Here is a 16876-nt window from a genome sequence, read left to right as displayed (position 1 = left end):
GGTCATTCTTGAGACCACCTATGAAGGTATCAAGGCAGTAAAGATTGTGAAGCTTCAAAGACTCACTAGTAGTTTTGAAGAAATAAGGACGGAAGAGGATGAGACCATTGATGAGTTCTATGCTAAACTCAAGGATATTGTGAATTTTGCCTTCAACCTTGGAGAATCTATAGCAGAATTCAAAATTGTTAGAAAAATCCTTAGGTCCTTACTTGAAAGATTCCATGCCAAGATCATTGTCATTGAAGAAGTGAAGGACATTGATCAAATTCCTTTGATTGAGCTTATAAGGAACCTTCAAACCTATGAGATGGGATTAGGCTCAATGGGAAAAGGTGGAAAGAGTAAAAACTTGGCTCTTAAGGGTATAGAGGAAGAGATCGAGGACTCTAAAGATGAAGATGAAAGTGAAGATAAAGATGAAGATGATGATGAGGATGAGGATCTAACCTTCATAACTGATGAGATTATCTAGCTTCTTCAGTTTAGGAAAAAGAATAAGGGCAAACCTCCTAGGAAACCTAAATTCTCAAGGAATGGCAAGAATGAGATACCCCTTATCCAATGCCATGAGTGCAAATGTTTTGGTCATATGAGGATAGAGTGCCCAAACTACTTTATGAAGGAAAAGACCAAGGAGTCAAAAGATAAAGGGTTGGTTGCTACTTGGAGTGCTATTGAGAATGACTCTTCTAATGAGTATGTGGATGAATGTAGTCATGTTATGGCCTTTGCTGGCTCAACCGATAAGGTGATCGTGGAGAGTGCTAGTAACAGTGAGGATTCTTCTGATGATGAAGTACCCAAGAAGATAACCCTTCAGGAAGCCTATGATAAGCTATGCACTGAATTTATAAAATCTGAAAAGGCTTCTCATCTTTGTAGAAAAGAGCTTAATGAGGTAAAAACTGAAAAAGTTGATCTGTTAGTCAAACTAGATGAGACCACAAGGTTAGTTGAGAAACTTGTTGTGGAGAACACCTCATTAGAAGAGAAGGTCAAGAATCTTGAGGTTGAGCTTAGTCAAGCTAGAACTCAAATGGAAAGGATGTCTAGTGCAAAATTTGATGAGGTCTTGAGTGCTCAAAAGCCTAGTTCTGATAAGACTGGCTTAGGATATGTTGTTTCCTCTAGCCCCTCCTCTTTTATGGTTTCTAGATCAAGGATTGTCTTTGTGCCACAATCTGAGAAGGTATAAAGGTATGAAACCCAAAACTGATTTGACTAATTTTAAATCCTTTATTAGACCTCATGTTTGTCACCATTGTGTTGTTTCTGGACATATTCGTCCTAATTGCTTTAAGTTGTATCCTCAAAAACAAGTGTCCAAACGGTCACAGGTTTCCTCTCAAGGACCTACACCTTTATTTGGAGAGTTATTAAAAGTCTTGAGCTTTTTAACTCAATTTCAGGAGAATTTTAATTCTTCTATGTCCTTTAGTAGACATACTAGGACACGTGTCTTTTCATCTTCACGGCCAAAAACTCGTGCTGTGTGGGTGAGAAAGGAGCCTAAGACTTAATTGTTTTTTCTATTTGTCCTCTACTTTAATTCTTTCTATCTAAAGTAGGACTCTCTTTGCTTGATTTCTTATCTGCTTTTGAAATCATGCTTTCATGCGTCTGCATTTTTCTATTATGCCTTCATGCATATGCATCTTTCTTTCATGCTTTCATGTTGTTTGTTTGTTTTTGTTTGGTTGTTTAGTTTTTATTTTGTTTTTCAAAAAAAAAAAAGGAAAAAAAAAATACAAAAACAGTGTGTGTTTGTGTACATTGGTACTTGTGTACATTGGGTGGCCATTGAAACAAAGTTTTCTAAACTTTGTATCTTTTGTAGCTTAAATGAGCATTTCTATGCACAACTAAGCAAGTGAGATTTGTGGCTTGTATTTGTAATGAGTAAGGTTAAGTGATCTCTTGTACTTAACACTCGTATCACTCTTTTTGACGGGAAGGACTAGAGAATCCTAAGAGAAAGACATAAATAACTATCTCATCACTATTACCCGCCAATCATGAAATGACATTTGTATGCTTCGGCATAGCAAAATTGGAATGTCAAATGCTTAACATCATTGGTATTTCTTTTCTTTCTCTTATATGCCCATGCATGAATTGCTTAAAAAGAAAAATATGCAAAGAAAAATAAAAGCAAAAAGATCAAAATGCTTTATATATGATTGCAAGCATGTATTCTAGAAGATGTGGGAGTTATAGGATGTACCTCGAAAGTGATAGTCCCCATCAAACAGTTATGATTGTGTGTGATTTAAAGTGATTTTCTCATATCTCAAATCGTTATAACATGTAGACACTTATGCAATCTTGCGATGTTTTTCACACACAACATGCAATATTCTTTGCTACTCTTGATACATGTACAGGTACAATGTGATTTGGCCATCACAAGGAATACATGTGTTAATGTATACTCACTAAACTGTTTTAACATGTTTTTGAAATATAAAATTGGTTAGACTTATTGTGTGTGTGTGTGTGTGTTTTGAATCTATGAGCATGACATTTTTTCTTGTTGAGAGATTTGTTTTCACATGTTTTGCATCTTTCTATTATCTTGTCATCTGTAGCATCTTGTTTCATTACATTCATGCATTTATATGGATTCTTTGTACCCCCTTAATCATCTTATATAATCTTTATATTTCTCTGGTGAAGCTTTCTAGCTTCTTGTACCCTTTGTCAATCATGACAAAAAAGGGGAGAGATTGTGGAGAATATGTGGTTTCTTTTTAAGATTCTACATGTTAGGGGGAGAAATACATGCCTTTGTAAGGGGGAGATGTGTTTCATCTTGTTAGGGGGAGTGTTTACCTCCTTCTTCTTATACACCGATCATGTGACCATGTTTACATACATTGTGATTATCTTTGATATATATATATATATATATATGTGATGTGTATGTCTTCTTCACCTACCTCTACATGTGTTGTTTCTTTTCTATCTTTATATACATGTTTCTTATTACTTGTATGCAATCTATTATTTCTGTTTCACACTAAGATGCCTTGATGAGTTTTGTTTAAAGTGTTTCAGAAATACAGGTTGTCAAAGTCTACTTGTCATAAATTCTTTTCTTGCAAAGTTTTTCAAAAATTTTGTGTTAGGATATATTTTATTATATTCAACAAGTGAGTATAAGTTGAGTGATTTATGACTTCTCTCATATGTTCATTTGTTTGTTGTGGTTTTGTCACGGATTGCCAAAGGGGGAGATTATTAGGACATATGTGACTCAATGTTAGGAACATATGTCAATATTTATATAATTAGCTAATATTTTGATAAAACGCACTTTACTTATAATTGGGTAGAATTGGGATGTATTTAATACTTCAAGGAATAAGAGTTCAAGTCTAATATTGAAGCCATGCAAATCTGTCCAAGAAACAAGTGAAGAAGTGCTGATTTTTTAAAGCTCGATAGCTGCTTGACACCTCTCGACACCTGGCTTATCTATCGAGCTCTTCAGCTGATTTTTATCGCAATCTCGACACCTCTCGACAGCTAGGTCGATCGATTAAGCAACTTTCTATCCCTTCGATAGCTTCTCGACACCTCTCAATAGCTCGTAACAGGTCTTGATAGATAGCTATTGTAGGGACCGAGTTTGAATCCTAAACCCAAAAAATGAATAGGCTTGGGCCCAAAAAGCCCAAAACAATAAATTTATAGAGAGTGGGTTGGAAAACTGGGCTAGAATGAGTTAGATGGCAAACAAAGTGGATTCAAATGACAAGAACAGAAATATAGATGGATTTCAATTGAAGAAAGTCGTCCTCGAACAGGTCTGAGGGGATCAGTTCTTGTATATTTATCTTAAGTATGATTACACGATTGTTTCCTGACTGCTACAATGTTTCTCTTTAGATTTCTCTCTCTAATTTCCCCTCTCCCTCTTTGTCAGGGGTCCCTTACATTATATATCTCCCTTCTAATGATCTTGGCCCTCCATTTGTTGATCATCCAGACCACTACTTGAATGCTTGTCGCATTGAACACCCTTTCTAACCTATTGTGAGTTGGGATAGCCAATGTAGCACTATTGAGGGGTATTTTCTACATAAATGCGGCCAGAAAGTTAGCTGCAGAGCATTTAATGTGGTGGCAGCAGCTTTCTCTTAGATATTTTTTGGCTCCCACTCTTCCAGTGTGTTCGTAATGCACGCCCTTATCAGTGGAGTTTCCTAGAAGGTCACTTTGAGTGATAGGATATGCATTCAACTTGTGCTTTGTTTATCCGAAGAGACACCCCTCCTCGGACCACATGTCCCAACCTTTTCGGTTGCATGTTATTTATGGGACTCTGAGCTTAACACACTTACTACTGTTTATTCGTTCTCGGACCAATCAACGTTCTCAGCCAAGGCCTAAGGCCCAATACATGATTTTGAGCCCTTATCCCTATAGCTATCTATCGAGGTATCTATCAAGAATTACGAAATTCAGATTTCCAAATCTGATTTTCGGCCCATGCTTATGTATTTGTGTAGGATTTCTTTCTCACAACCGTAGACATATATAAGACTTATTTTAAAGGCCGTCACATAAAAGAATACAAGGAGAACACATGCAAAAAGTGACCGATGCCTTATTCTCTCTAAAAGAAGCTATTGCGTCTTTTGCGCCTTAGGGTTTTGTAACCAAGTGCTTCTTAATCTTCATTGTTAATGAAGTGAAGAACTTTGCAGCCAACATCTTCTTCAAGTTGGTGTGTTAGTCACATACTGGAAGCCGTGCATCTTTGGTTAGTCATGTACTGGGATCCATGCAAAAAGGGTGACGTTCATATATTAAAGAGTTTAGAGTTTCTAAAGCGGTAGAATGTTTCTGCTATAAGTTCATCTATGGGAAATGTAGAGTCTAGGGACAAAGGTTTTATACTAGATCTGAAATTTCTCTTTACTATAGTGGATTGCTTTTTGGGAAGTTTTCCCCCTAGGTTTTTTACTGTGAAACTAGTTTGTTTCATTGGTTTTCCAAGGTCATCATATCTTGTCTTATTTATTTATTTCCGCTGCATGATATTGATGTTAGGTTAATTTAACAAGGTTTATTCATAATAAATCTAATTAACAACTTGGGTTTAAAACTTGTTAATTCTAACAACTGGAGTCTAAATTTCCCAACATCTTCAACAAAGTTTAGAGAAAAAATTATACATTATATTACAATACAAAATAATTATTTATTCTCAAGTATCACGTGGGTCTGCAACTAGTCTATATCTATATATTACTAAAAGCTGAAGCGTAGCATTTAATGTTGCTACGCTCACGTTGAGCTATATCAACAGCCACGTCATCATTTTTTGTTTAAAATTTTTCTTATATATATTTTTAAACATTTTCTCATTTAAGGTGACTTAAAAACTCCATTATTTAAAAATTAAAATATATTTTAACCATTATTTTTATTATTAATTTTCCAAAACTCTTCCTCTCTTTTACCTCTTCATCTCCCCACTACTTTCTACCTTAATATCATTCTTCCTCCACCTTTTTGTCTTCATTTATTTTGACTCTTCTTATTCTCAACATCTTACTATAAATTTGATATTTTCTTTTTCATTCTATGCATAGTTTTCTCACACAAAAAAGGTTACTTCTCTCTCTCTCTCTCTCTCAATTTGATTTTCATTTTTGTTTGATTTTGTTATTTTTATTGCATCAATTCTTTAGGTTGATGAATTTTTGTGTTAATTAGAATTCTACTTTGGGTTGATGTAATTTAGTTTTGTGTTTTAAGTTATTATCTTTTATATTCTCTTTGATTAAATATTACCCTACTGCATTATACATATAGTACATAATAATATAATGTTATTATATTATATAGAATGACTTGGATAATTTGATTTTTATTGCTATATATTTTATATTTACTCTTTTTTTCCTTTCATCTTATTTTATTCAACATTTAAATCCAGTCACATCCTCTATACTATTAAATTATGTAGCACAAATCAAGAAAATGGCTAGACCCAAACTTGCCTTCCTTTACCATACATTGGGGGAATCAATATATTTGTGTGATAAAAGGTCATATAATTTATAATTTAGATAGCACCCTTTGAATGTGTCTAGGCCCATAGATTGAGCAATTTGTAGACTTAAAAGGCTATTGAGAATGAACTTTTTGAATCAAGTCTAAAAAAATATGAACAAATATATCATTTAGATAAAAACTTTTATCATAGATACATTAATATTTTTTTTGCCACAAATTTAAATCACGTAAACTTAATAATTTTATATTATGTGTTAGCATCGTCTATACTTCTTCTTCTTCTCAAAAATATTATGTATCATCTTTAAAGGATGCCAACAATATTGATCTTATGGCAAAAGTTACATAAAATATTGAGAACAAAAATGTTTTATATTACAATCTACTAATTTTTTTAAAAAATATTTAAATCTTTCTATTTTTCATATCATTGACGTGTTTTACAACTATCACATGCCAACAATATCATTTCGTCGCAAAAAATTTAATCTTTTAGTGACAAAAAATTTCGTCACTGTAGCTAAATTTAGTTTCGTGCTAGCATTTTTCGCTTGGCACCTGAGTTCAACACAACATATAGCGATGAAATCTAATATTCGTCGCTAAATATTACTTATTTTTTTATAAATAGCGACGAAATATATATTTCGTCGCTATTTAGTACTTTTTTGTGAGGAAAAAATTTTCCTCACTAAAATTCATCACTGAAACTACATTTTGTTGTAATGGTTGTTTCGGCAAAAAGAAGAAAAAAAAAAGTTGTCACAAAAGAGGAGTTCATGTAAAGTTTTTTGCAAAATGAAATATCTATTTTGTAAGGCCACCAAACTTGATAATTTGCAAATGATGGAACTACTTTCAACAATATTTGCATAGTTATATAGTTCCAACTAAAGCAATTGTGTATACTTTTAATCTTCCAAAAACACACATCTACAAGTGGTTAAACATTCATCTTAGTTAATTTAGATTTTTTTTTTTGGAAAAAAAATTAATTTAGATATTTATAAGTAAACAATGAAATAATGATTCATGAATAATTAAAAAAAAAAAATTATCTATGCATATTTATCTTGTGCGGTTGTAACTTTACTTATAATTTTGCATTTTTATATTCATCTACTTTAATTTAGATGTTTATAACTTAATAATGAAAGCTATACACAAAGTAATTAAAACAATCATAATTCTACAATTCAAAAAGTCACAATTTTCTTTTTTAAAAGGCCTTTTACATTTCCTTGGAATTATTTTTAAAATTTTTTTTATAAAACCTTTGACATACCACTAACCTAACCACTTCATACATAAAAAAAAAAAAATTATGGCTCATTATTACTTCTGTTAATATATTATAGATATCTTAATTGATTGAGACCAAACTAGAGAAATGTCTTTCATATTTCCTTGAAAATTTAGAAGGAAAAATAAAATAAAAACCCTTTGGCATACCACTAATGTAACTACATCTATAACTATTTAAGCCATCCATGATATCTATTTATTATTGATAACCATACAATTTAGAACTAGCAAGGGCATATACAAAGTAATAAAGAATAAATGAAGGAAGAAAAAAAGAAAAGAAATCAAATGTCAATTAATAACCATTATTTGAAAAATAAAAAGGTGGCCAAGAGGAGTAAGAAATAAAATAGAGATAGCTATACAGAGGACATTGAAAACTTTATAGTGCAATAAAATCAACAATTAAATATAATAATAAAAAATTTAAACTTAAAACGAATCAAACTCTAACTAGGGAAATTATATATATATATATATATATATATATAATCATAATCTTCATACACCATGACTTAAAAAAAAATTAATGAATAGTTCTACCTCTTATTTAATGACTATGTTATGCATATCAACAACCAATAAATATATGATAATGGTAAAAAATGTTATAGACAAGATTATGAAAAAAATGATAAAACTATTTAAAAAAAAAAAAAAAAAAACTCTTTATAAAATCTAGGGACTAAAATAGTATTTTATCTAAAAAATTATCACACATAACGCGCGGGTCTGCGACTAGTACATCTAAAAACTAAAGTATAGCATTTATTGTTGCTATTCTCTCATTGTGCCATATCATCCACCTATTTCGTACCCTCTCTCTTATTTTAACTCTTCTTCTTATTATTACTTTCCCAACTTTTTGTTACACTTTCTTTAATCTTTCCTCCTCCCTTTTACCTTTTCATTTCCTTACTACTCTCTACCTTAATGTCACTATTTTATTTTAACTATTCTTATTCCCATCTTCTTACTATAAATTTGCCATTATCTCTCCCATTCTATTCATACTTTTTCCAACAAAAAAATGTTATCTCTCTCTCTCTCTCTCAATTTTTTTTTCAATTTTTCATGGTCTTTTTTTTTTCTTGAATCTCTACTTTAGAATGATGAATTTTTATGTTCTTTAGAACTCTAATTTGGGTTGATGCAATTTAGTTTTGTGTTTTTAAGTTGTTATATATTTTTTTTCTTTGATTGTTAGATGTTATCCTATTGCATTATAAAAATAATATATAAAAATACAATGTTATTCTATTACATAACATGACTTGGATAATTTGGTGTATATATATATATATATATATATTATTTTTACTCTTTTTCTTCTCATCTTGTTTTCTATAAATTTTCTTTTCTCTCCCATTCTCTCCTGAAAAAGTGATTATATTCTCTCTCTCTCGATTTTTTTATTCTTTCTTACAACTCTATTTTGGGTTAATATGTTCTGGTAGTGTTTTTGAGTTCCTAATCACAAGTAGTCTCTTTCACTCTCTTATATCTTTGGTTTGATTTTTGTTTGAGTTAATATTTAGTTATTTTGAAAGTGGGAATTTGAATTTTTATCAAAACACAATGCATTTGAATGTGCCTATCAATTATTTGAGCTATACCAAGTGAAATTTTGTTATGAGTTTTGATTGTCATGATAATTCCTTTATGAGAAAGAGGAATTTGAAAATTTTATTTAAAAATTAAAAATTTTAGTTGTAAAATAAAAAAATAAAAAAAATAGTGCTCTATAACATAAATTTGAAGAAATATAGACTACCTCAAAAGGGAATAATATTAAACGAACACACCAAAAATGATAGAATGATATATTGGTAGAGATAAAAAGATGGAAAATAATTTTAGAAATTGTTTAATTTTTAGGGAGAATTATTATTTTCAACAAATTATTTTAAAATAATTATACATTATACAATAATTACAAAATAATTATCTATTCTCACATATTGCGTGGGTCTGCAACTAGTGTTTTTAATCAATAAAACATATCTCTATCATTATGTATCCTTAATGTTAAGTTCTTGTTTTTCCAACTTTTGCATATAAGCCAAGAACACACATTCTGCATGCCAAGGACGTGGGAAAACACTCAGAAGTCATCCTTGAGAGTTGAAAGAGTTTTGTTCATCACATTCATCTCATCTCTTCCTTCTTGTTGAGACAGAGAGAACCTTAATCTTAAACCAAAATTCCTGCACATTTTCTCTTCTCTATTTCTCTCCCAAATGACATACACTTGGAGAAATTTGTAGCCTTCTTCTCCTCCAACAAATATTGAGTGTTGTGAGGTAAATGAGGGTATGGAAACTATTGGAGGTTGAAATCCAAATCTTACAAGTTTTGTGGCCTTCGATTGGCGATTCAACGATGGCGTCTTTGGTGGATTAGTTGGAGAAAGGGCTTGGTGAAGTCGGTTGTTAACTAGAGCTTGGAGAGCTCATGTATTTAGGGGATCCAATATAGGTTTGAATGGTTTATAGTCATCCTTGTACTGCAACTATTTAACTAGGGGAGATTTCGATGGTGGTGTTGCCAGAGAAGTTTTTCACTGGGTGGTTTGGTTCCTCTTCGAAAATACTTGGTGTTTTTGAGTGGTTTGTCATTTCTTATTCTGCATCTTTCATATTAGTTTAGTTTATTTGTCTTAGCTTTGTTATATGCATGCAATATGAAATTTGGCTAATCACATAAAAAATTGATCTTAATCTTAGTCAGGGAAGGCATTACCTTTAAGGCTAGGGGGTTCAAATGAACCCCCTGACCTGGCCAAATTATATATATAATTTTTAATAATTTTTTGTGCCCCTCAAATAAAATTTTGAACCCCTTGACCCTAAATTTTGTTTAAACCCAGTTGATATAAGTTTGAATATGATCATTTTAATGTTACTTTTACAATAATTTAATAATAAAGGTTAAGTGGCAAATTGAAATTAGTTTTTATTAGGACCCATAACTAACATCACTTTTTTCCTATCTTTAACAACTTGTCACCTAGGTTTTATTGTGAAACTGTTGAGTCAATAGTACTACTCTTAAAATATTTAATTTTATAAGAAAAAAAATTTTCAAATTTTTTCTCATTCATTAAAAATAAAAAACTTTTTTTTAAGACTTTGGCTTACTTTTCCATTGACAGCACAATAAAGTTTTTTCCTCTGCACTTTTCTTCTTCATCAACAAAAAGTACACCACTGTTACAATCAATAGATTTATATCTATATCTGTGACTATTTCCTCGTTCTCTCTATCTTTCTTTTGCCCTTCTATGTTTTCTTAGTTTTTCTCTCTTTTTGATCAAATAGTTTGATAAATGCTCTATAGATTTCCAAATCGAAGAAGTCTTTTAGTGCTTGCTCCAATTCCAATTTCCAATAGACTAACCACGTGTATGGTTACTGGTTAGGAAGTCATAAACTTTAAAAGTAAAAACTTATATCAGTTACTATTTTTTTTTTTTTTTTTGTTTCAAATTTACCATTAGTCCAACTCCAAGAGACTGACCACGTGTATGATTAGTTATTAAATTATGCTTGTTTATGCATTCAATGGTTGTTATCGTACTGATATTTATACTAAACTAGATGATGTCCTGCGCAATGCGCGAAGTACATTACAATTTCATTTGAAATCATTTTTATATATATTAAGACTTACATATAATACTTATTTTGTTATATGATATTTATGTTTACCCATAATATTGTTGAATATTTTGAAACTTGATTTTCTTAATTCATATTTTATTTTAAAAAAAAATTGTATAACACTATAAGACTATAACATATTATAATATTTACTGTTAAAAGTAGATTTTATTTTTTAAATTGATTATATGATTTAAAAATCTATAAATAAGAATTTAAAGCATAAAATACTTTTATATCCTTAAATTACATAAATTTAAGCAACCTCCCAAACACTTTCTCAACTACTCTATTCTCACAACCAAATTCATTATCTCAATGAAATTAAGGAAATCATTCATAACTATCAACATAAAGAGAATGTGATTAAACAAAGAGAAATTTGCTAAAAACACATTTATTTATTAAAATTTAATTGTCTTTAGGCTTCTGTATTCTTTTATAAAAAATAAAAAATAAAAACTTTGAAATCATCATTGATTTTCATTTTTATCACTGTGGCTCATACCACACAAAACAACAATAAAACAACCTAAAAAGAAACCTACAAATTATGAGTTCTAACACAAAATTGTATAAAAAAAAATGAAAAATAAAAAACTAACTTTATAAATAATCAATTAGTATGTTTCTTTTTCTTTTTCTTTAGTTATAAAAGAAAATACATTTATGACTCTCCCAAACCAAAATACCAAACACCCAAAAACTCAAAGCGAATCATAAATTCATAACCTTCACAAAATCCACAACATTCGATTTTAACATCAAAACCATAAGCTACCGTCACTGAATAAAAAACGCAAGCCCCGTTCCTTGGTCATAACCTACTAAGGGTTAGGATCAAATAGTACTGCAATGTTGGAGTTATGTAGGTATTGTTGAAAGGTTAAAGGTAAATGATAACACTTTTGGTTTGAGTGTATTTAAGATGGGATGGCATGATGGGCTATGGGCATGTGTATATAAAGGAGTAGAAGTGAAAAGGGTAAATGGAAATGCAAAGAGTTTTTTGTGTGCAAGAAAGTGAAAAAGTCTTGAAACATTGAACCAAATTAAAAAAAATAATAGTCTTAAAATATTGAATAAAAATTGTAACAAAAAATAGTCTTGAAACATTGAACTAAAGAAAATAGATTTCCTATTTTTAAATTTGTTCTTATATCTGATGTGGCTTAAGAGCATTTCAATTCTCTTCATAGAATATGCCACATGGCAGAACCTCATGCTCTCCCACATGAGGTTTCTGCTTTTATATATATATATATATATATATATATTGATTATATTTAGAATATTATTTTAGATTATTGTATAATGTATATAATATGGGAGTTGTACATATAAAAAAAAATTAATTATTTTATTTTTTTTACTTGTCCCCATGATAAATTCCTTTCTTTAACACTGCTGACCCCAAAAAAACCCTACACTAAAGAAAATACTACTAGCTAATTACATCTAGTAAGTTTCACCTTCCTAATTAAAGAAAATTAGGCTAATAACAACCTAGCACTCTGTGCAATTTTAGATTTGAAACATAGAATCTAGACTATGACATGTACTCCTTCCACAGGCTGACGTAGTTCTCTAATCAACTTACTCTTCTCTCCCAAACAGCTAGTTAGTTATTTGATTTGTCATACATCAACCAACTGCAACACGTACAAACGGTATAACAAAGTGAGTCAAGGAACAAACATCAACCAACTGCAACACAAACTGTTTAAGCATGAACATATATTGAGATGCAAGCAAGGTTCGAAGAGCATGTAAGTATATGTAGATTCAAAAAAGATTCATAAATAAATAAACTAACGGCCCTCCTTTCTGGGTCAATGGAATCATAATGTGTAAAAATAGATTTTCCTTGTTTCTTTCCCTCATAACATAGCCTAATATATAGGGTCTTTTTGACCACACATGCAAATTTGAAGTTTAAAAGTAGCATTCCTCACTTAAATTTTAAAGAAAAAATTTTATTTTTGGGTAAATATCTTGTAGTTAAGAGTCTGTGATTGTGTGCACCATACAAATAAGTTCCTTAAAAAAGAACAGGAGGGTGCTATATATATAACTAGTGCGGTGAGGTTGAAGCCATTGAAGGCTTTGCCATTCTGTATTCAAGAACAAGGTGAGAGCCATGACAGGTAACGTTGAAAATGGCTTTGGGAGGCTTGATCCCAGTATTGAATTAACCGGTAACTCTCTCTCTCTCTCTCTCTCTCTGAAAAAATAAGAGTTTCATACTTTACCTGAGTTGCATGCTCCATCTCATTTTCTTTGTTAACATTTGGTATGCCTGAAATCAAACTTCATTACAAAACATGTTTTCTTATAATTGGTGAACTTGACTTCTTTTAAGAAATGTTGTATTATCTGTAACATTTTTTTCCTGAGTATTTACTTACACATATAGAATACATAATATATTGAGAATATTTACTTTCATAAACGTAGTAACACATTATTTAAGCCTGAATTCAATGAGAAACATTGGTACATAATAGTGATAAAGTTGACACAAAATATTGTTAAGATTCATGATAATAGAGGGAACCATGAGTTGTTTATAAAGTAAAAAGAATGCAAAATTATCATTCAATTGTATTATTCTTAATCATGACAAAAAAAATGTTTCCCTTAATTTTTTTGAATGGTTTACATCGTTACTTTCAGTAACATTGTTAATATGTACAAGCAGGGGATGAAGTCAATGACAACCCAATTGAACAAGTTAGGCTCACGGTTCCAATCACTGACGACCCAACAGAGCCAGCCTTGACATTTCGAACATGGATTCTTGGATTCATATCATGTGTTCTTCTAGCTTTTGTGAACCAATTTTTTGCATACCGCCAAAATCAGCTGTATATTTCCTCAGTGTCAGCACAAATTGTAGTGCTCCCAGTCGGGAAGCTGATGGCAGCATACCTTCCATCCAAGCCAATAAAAATCCCACTCACGAACTGGTCCTTCTCATTGAATCCAGGGCCATTCAGTTTGAAGGAACATGTTTTGATCACCATCTTTGCCAGTGCTGGGGCTGGTGGAGTGTATGCAGTTTATATTGTTGATATTGTCAAGGCTTTCTATCACAGGCAACTCTCTCCAGTTGCAGCCTTTTTCTTATCACAAACTACTCAGGTATTTTTGACTTGTTTCCATATTAAAGTCATCATGGTTATAGGCAACAGATGTCTGATCCTGATTTTCACATAGAAAATGTATGAAACAAGAACATGTTTATTCATATTGAGAATATCAGCCACTCTAGTGTGTATATTGAAGAAAAAAAAAAGTGCCATCTATGTATATATACATAAAATGGTTCTGAGAATTATTTTTTCACTGTACCTCACTGTTTTGTACATATGAATTCTTCAGATGCTTGGATATGGATGGGCTGGAATATTCAGAAGATATCTTGTGGAGTCACCTTATATGTGGTGGCCTGCAAACCTGGTCCAAGTCTCTCTATTCAGGTACTTCAACTTCTACTTCTGTCTCTCATATTGAATAACTGTTTGATACAAAGATTTCTCAAAGCAGAAAAATTCACCTAGCTTTTGGCTAAAGAAAAGGAATTATTTCCAAAGATTAGAGCCATTGATAAGTGAGTAATCCCTTGCATTGAACCAAGTTATATGTGTAATGCAGGGCATTGCATGATAAAGAAAAGAGACCCAAGGGAGGAACAACAAGGCTACAATACTTCTTCATGATTTTTGTAGCAAGCTTTGCTTACTACATTGTCCCAAGCTATTTTTTCCCCTCAATAGCGGGTCTCTCCTTTGTTTGTTGGATTTGGAAGGACTCCGTCACTGCTCAACAGATTGGTGGAGGAATCCAGGGTCTTGGACTAGGCTCATTTGCCTTTGACTGGTCTGCTGTAGCTGGCTTTTTGGGCAGCCCCTTAGCCACACCTGGCTTTGCTATTGTCAATATCTTAGTAGGGTTTATCTTGACTGTCTATGTCCTTACCCCAATTTGTTATTGGAATAATGCATATGATGCTAAGAAGTTTCCAATCTTTTCCTCTCACACTTTCGATCGCGATGGTCAAATCTACAACATATCCAGAGTTCTGAATGATAAGGCATTTGATATTAATCTTGATGGTTACAAAAGCTACAGCAAACTTTATCTAAGTGTCTTCTTTGCCTTCACTTATGGGTTGAGCTTTGCAACTCTAACAGCTAGTCTTACACATGTGGCACTATTTAATGGAGGGTAAGCTTCTGAACATAGAACTTCAAATTCTGCTCTATTCTTGTGCGACAGTTCTTTTGAGCTAACAAGCTTTTCATGATTTTATTTGTCTTCTCTATTTGGGTAAAACAAATTGAGCAGAATGATCTGGAAACTATGGAAAAAAACAAAAGATGCAACAAAAGATCAGCTCTCAGACGTGCATTTAAGATTGATGAAGAAGAGCTATAAAGAAGTCCCTCAGTGGTGGTTTATTGCTATCTTAGCTTCAATGGTGGCTCTTGCTTTGTTTGCTTGTGAAGGGTTTGACAAACAGCTCCAACTTCCTTGGTGGGGACTTTTAATGGCTTGTGGCATTGCATTGTTTTTCACCTTACCCGTTGGAATAATTCAAGCCACAACGAATTCGGTATGAAATCTCCAACCTTCATTGTATTCAATGCATGAAAGAACACAAACATGCATTGTAAGAGTTAACTATGATTTTTATCCAAACTACATTTCTCATAGAATGTGTTAATTGCAGCAACCAGGGCTAAACGTGATCACAGAATTGATTATTGGTTATACTTATCCAGGGAAGCCCCTTGCTAATGTGGCTTTCAAGACCTATGGCTATATTAGCATGTCACAAGCACTCTATTTCCTTAATGACTTCAAACTAGGTCACTATATGAAGATCCCTCCAAGATCTATGTTCATGGTGCAGGTAATTATGTAAAGAATAATAAAAATTATTTGGAATTTCGTTTACAACTTTTATATAACTGCTAATATTTTTTTAATTTGTATTCTCAGTTTGCTGGAACAATAGTTTCTTCATCTGCCTACTTCGGCACAGCGTGGTGGCTTCTCACATCTGTGGAGAACATATGTAATCCAGACTTGTTGCCCGAGGGAAGTCCATGGACATGCCCAGGAGATGATGTTTTCTACAATGCTTCAATTATATGGGGGATCATAGGCCCACTTAGAATGTTCGCAAAGCTTGGTGTCTACCCAGGATTGAACTGGTTCTTCCTCATTGGCTTCCTAGCCCCATTTCCCGGCTGGTATCTTTCACGTAAATTCCCCAATATAAAGTGGTTACGGCTTATTCACATGCCTATCATCATTGGAGGTACATCAAACATGCCACCAGCTAGAGCAGTGAACTATTGGGCTTGGGGAGCGGTTGGACTTTTCTTCAACTTCTATGTTTTCAGAAAGTATAAGGGATGGTGGGCTAGACACAACTATGTCTTATCTGCTGCTTTAGATGCTGGTGTTGCCTTTATGGGAGTTATCCTTTTCTTTGCCCTACAATCCAAGGACATTTCAGGTCCAAGCTGGTGGGGTATGGATGCTGACGACCACTGTCCATTGGCTTCATGCCCCACAGCTCCTGGAATTGAGGTCGAGGGGTGCCCTGTTTTTTGAGATGCCTTAGGAAATCACCACAACCAAGGGCTAGGTCTTGCACACATATGACTTTTCAGGACCTCCAATGTTGATGAAGATCGAAGATGAAGCTTTAGAGTTCATTAATTTGAAATATGTTGCTTCAAATTGGGTTAAGCCATTGTAGCAATGCAAATTCTGTAAGTAAATGTTTTTTTTTATAAAACATTTCCAAGTTAGAGTTTAAATTTGCGTTAAGTTGAAGGGGCTTGGTATATGACAGAATA

The 16876-nt window shown here is 32.3% G+C and overlaps 1 protein-coding gene across 1 annotated transcript; it reads left to right on the top strand.

Moving 5' to 3' along the window:
• The first annotated feature begins 619 nt into the window (after nt 1–619).
• LOC126695731 (oligopeptide transporter 1-like) lies at nt 620–16681 on the top strand. The gene is made up of 8 exons (XM_050392551.1): nt 620–799; nt 13126–13198; nt 13702–14144; nt 14385–14482; nt 14658–15230; nt 15351–15618; nt 15736–15918; nt 16008–16681. Exons 1-8 carry the CDS (start codon nt 620–622, stop codon nt 16626–16628), a joined length of 2439 nt encoding a protein of 812 aa, XP_050248508.1. The 3' UTR covers nt 16629–16681.
• The last annotated feature ends 195 nt before the right edge of the window (nt 16682–16876 follow it).

Source organism: Quercus robur, chromosome 8 (assembly GCF_932294415.1).
Source record: "Quercus robur chromosome 8, dhQueRobu3.1, whole genome shotgun sequence".
NCBI lineage: Eukaryota > Viridiplantae > Streptophyta > Magnoliopsida > Fagales > Fagaceae > Quercus > Quercus robur.
Note: the sequence above shows the minus strand (reverse complement) of the source record. Positions and strands in the feature narration are given on the sequence as shown.

Coding starts and splice junctions, on each gene's coding strand:
- LOC126695731 (XM_050392551.1), top strand. CDS start 620: ATGAAGGAAAAGACCAAGGAGTCAAAAGATAAAGGGTTGGTTGCTACT. Junction 15,619..15,735: donor TTCAAGCCACAACGAATTCG/GTATGAAATCTC, acceptor TGTTAATTGCAG/CAACCAGGGCTAAACGTGAT. Junction 15,919..16,007: donor GATCTATGTTCATGGTGCAG/GTAATTATGTAA, acceptor TTGTATTCTCAG/TTTGCTGGAACAATAGTTTC.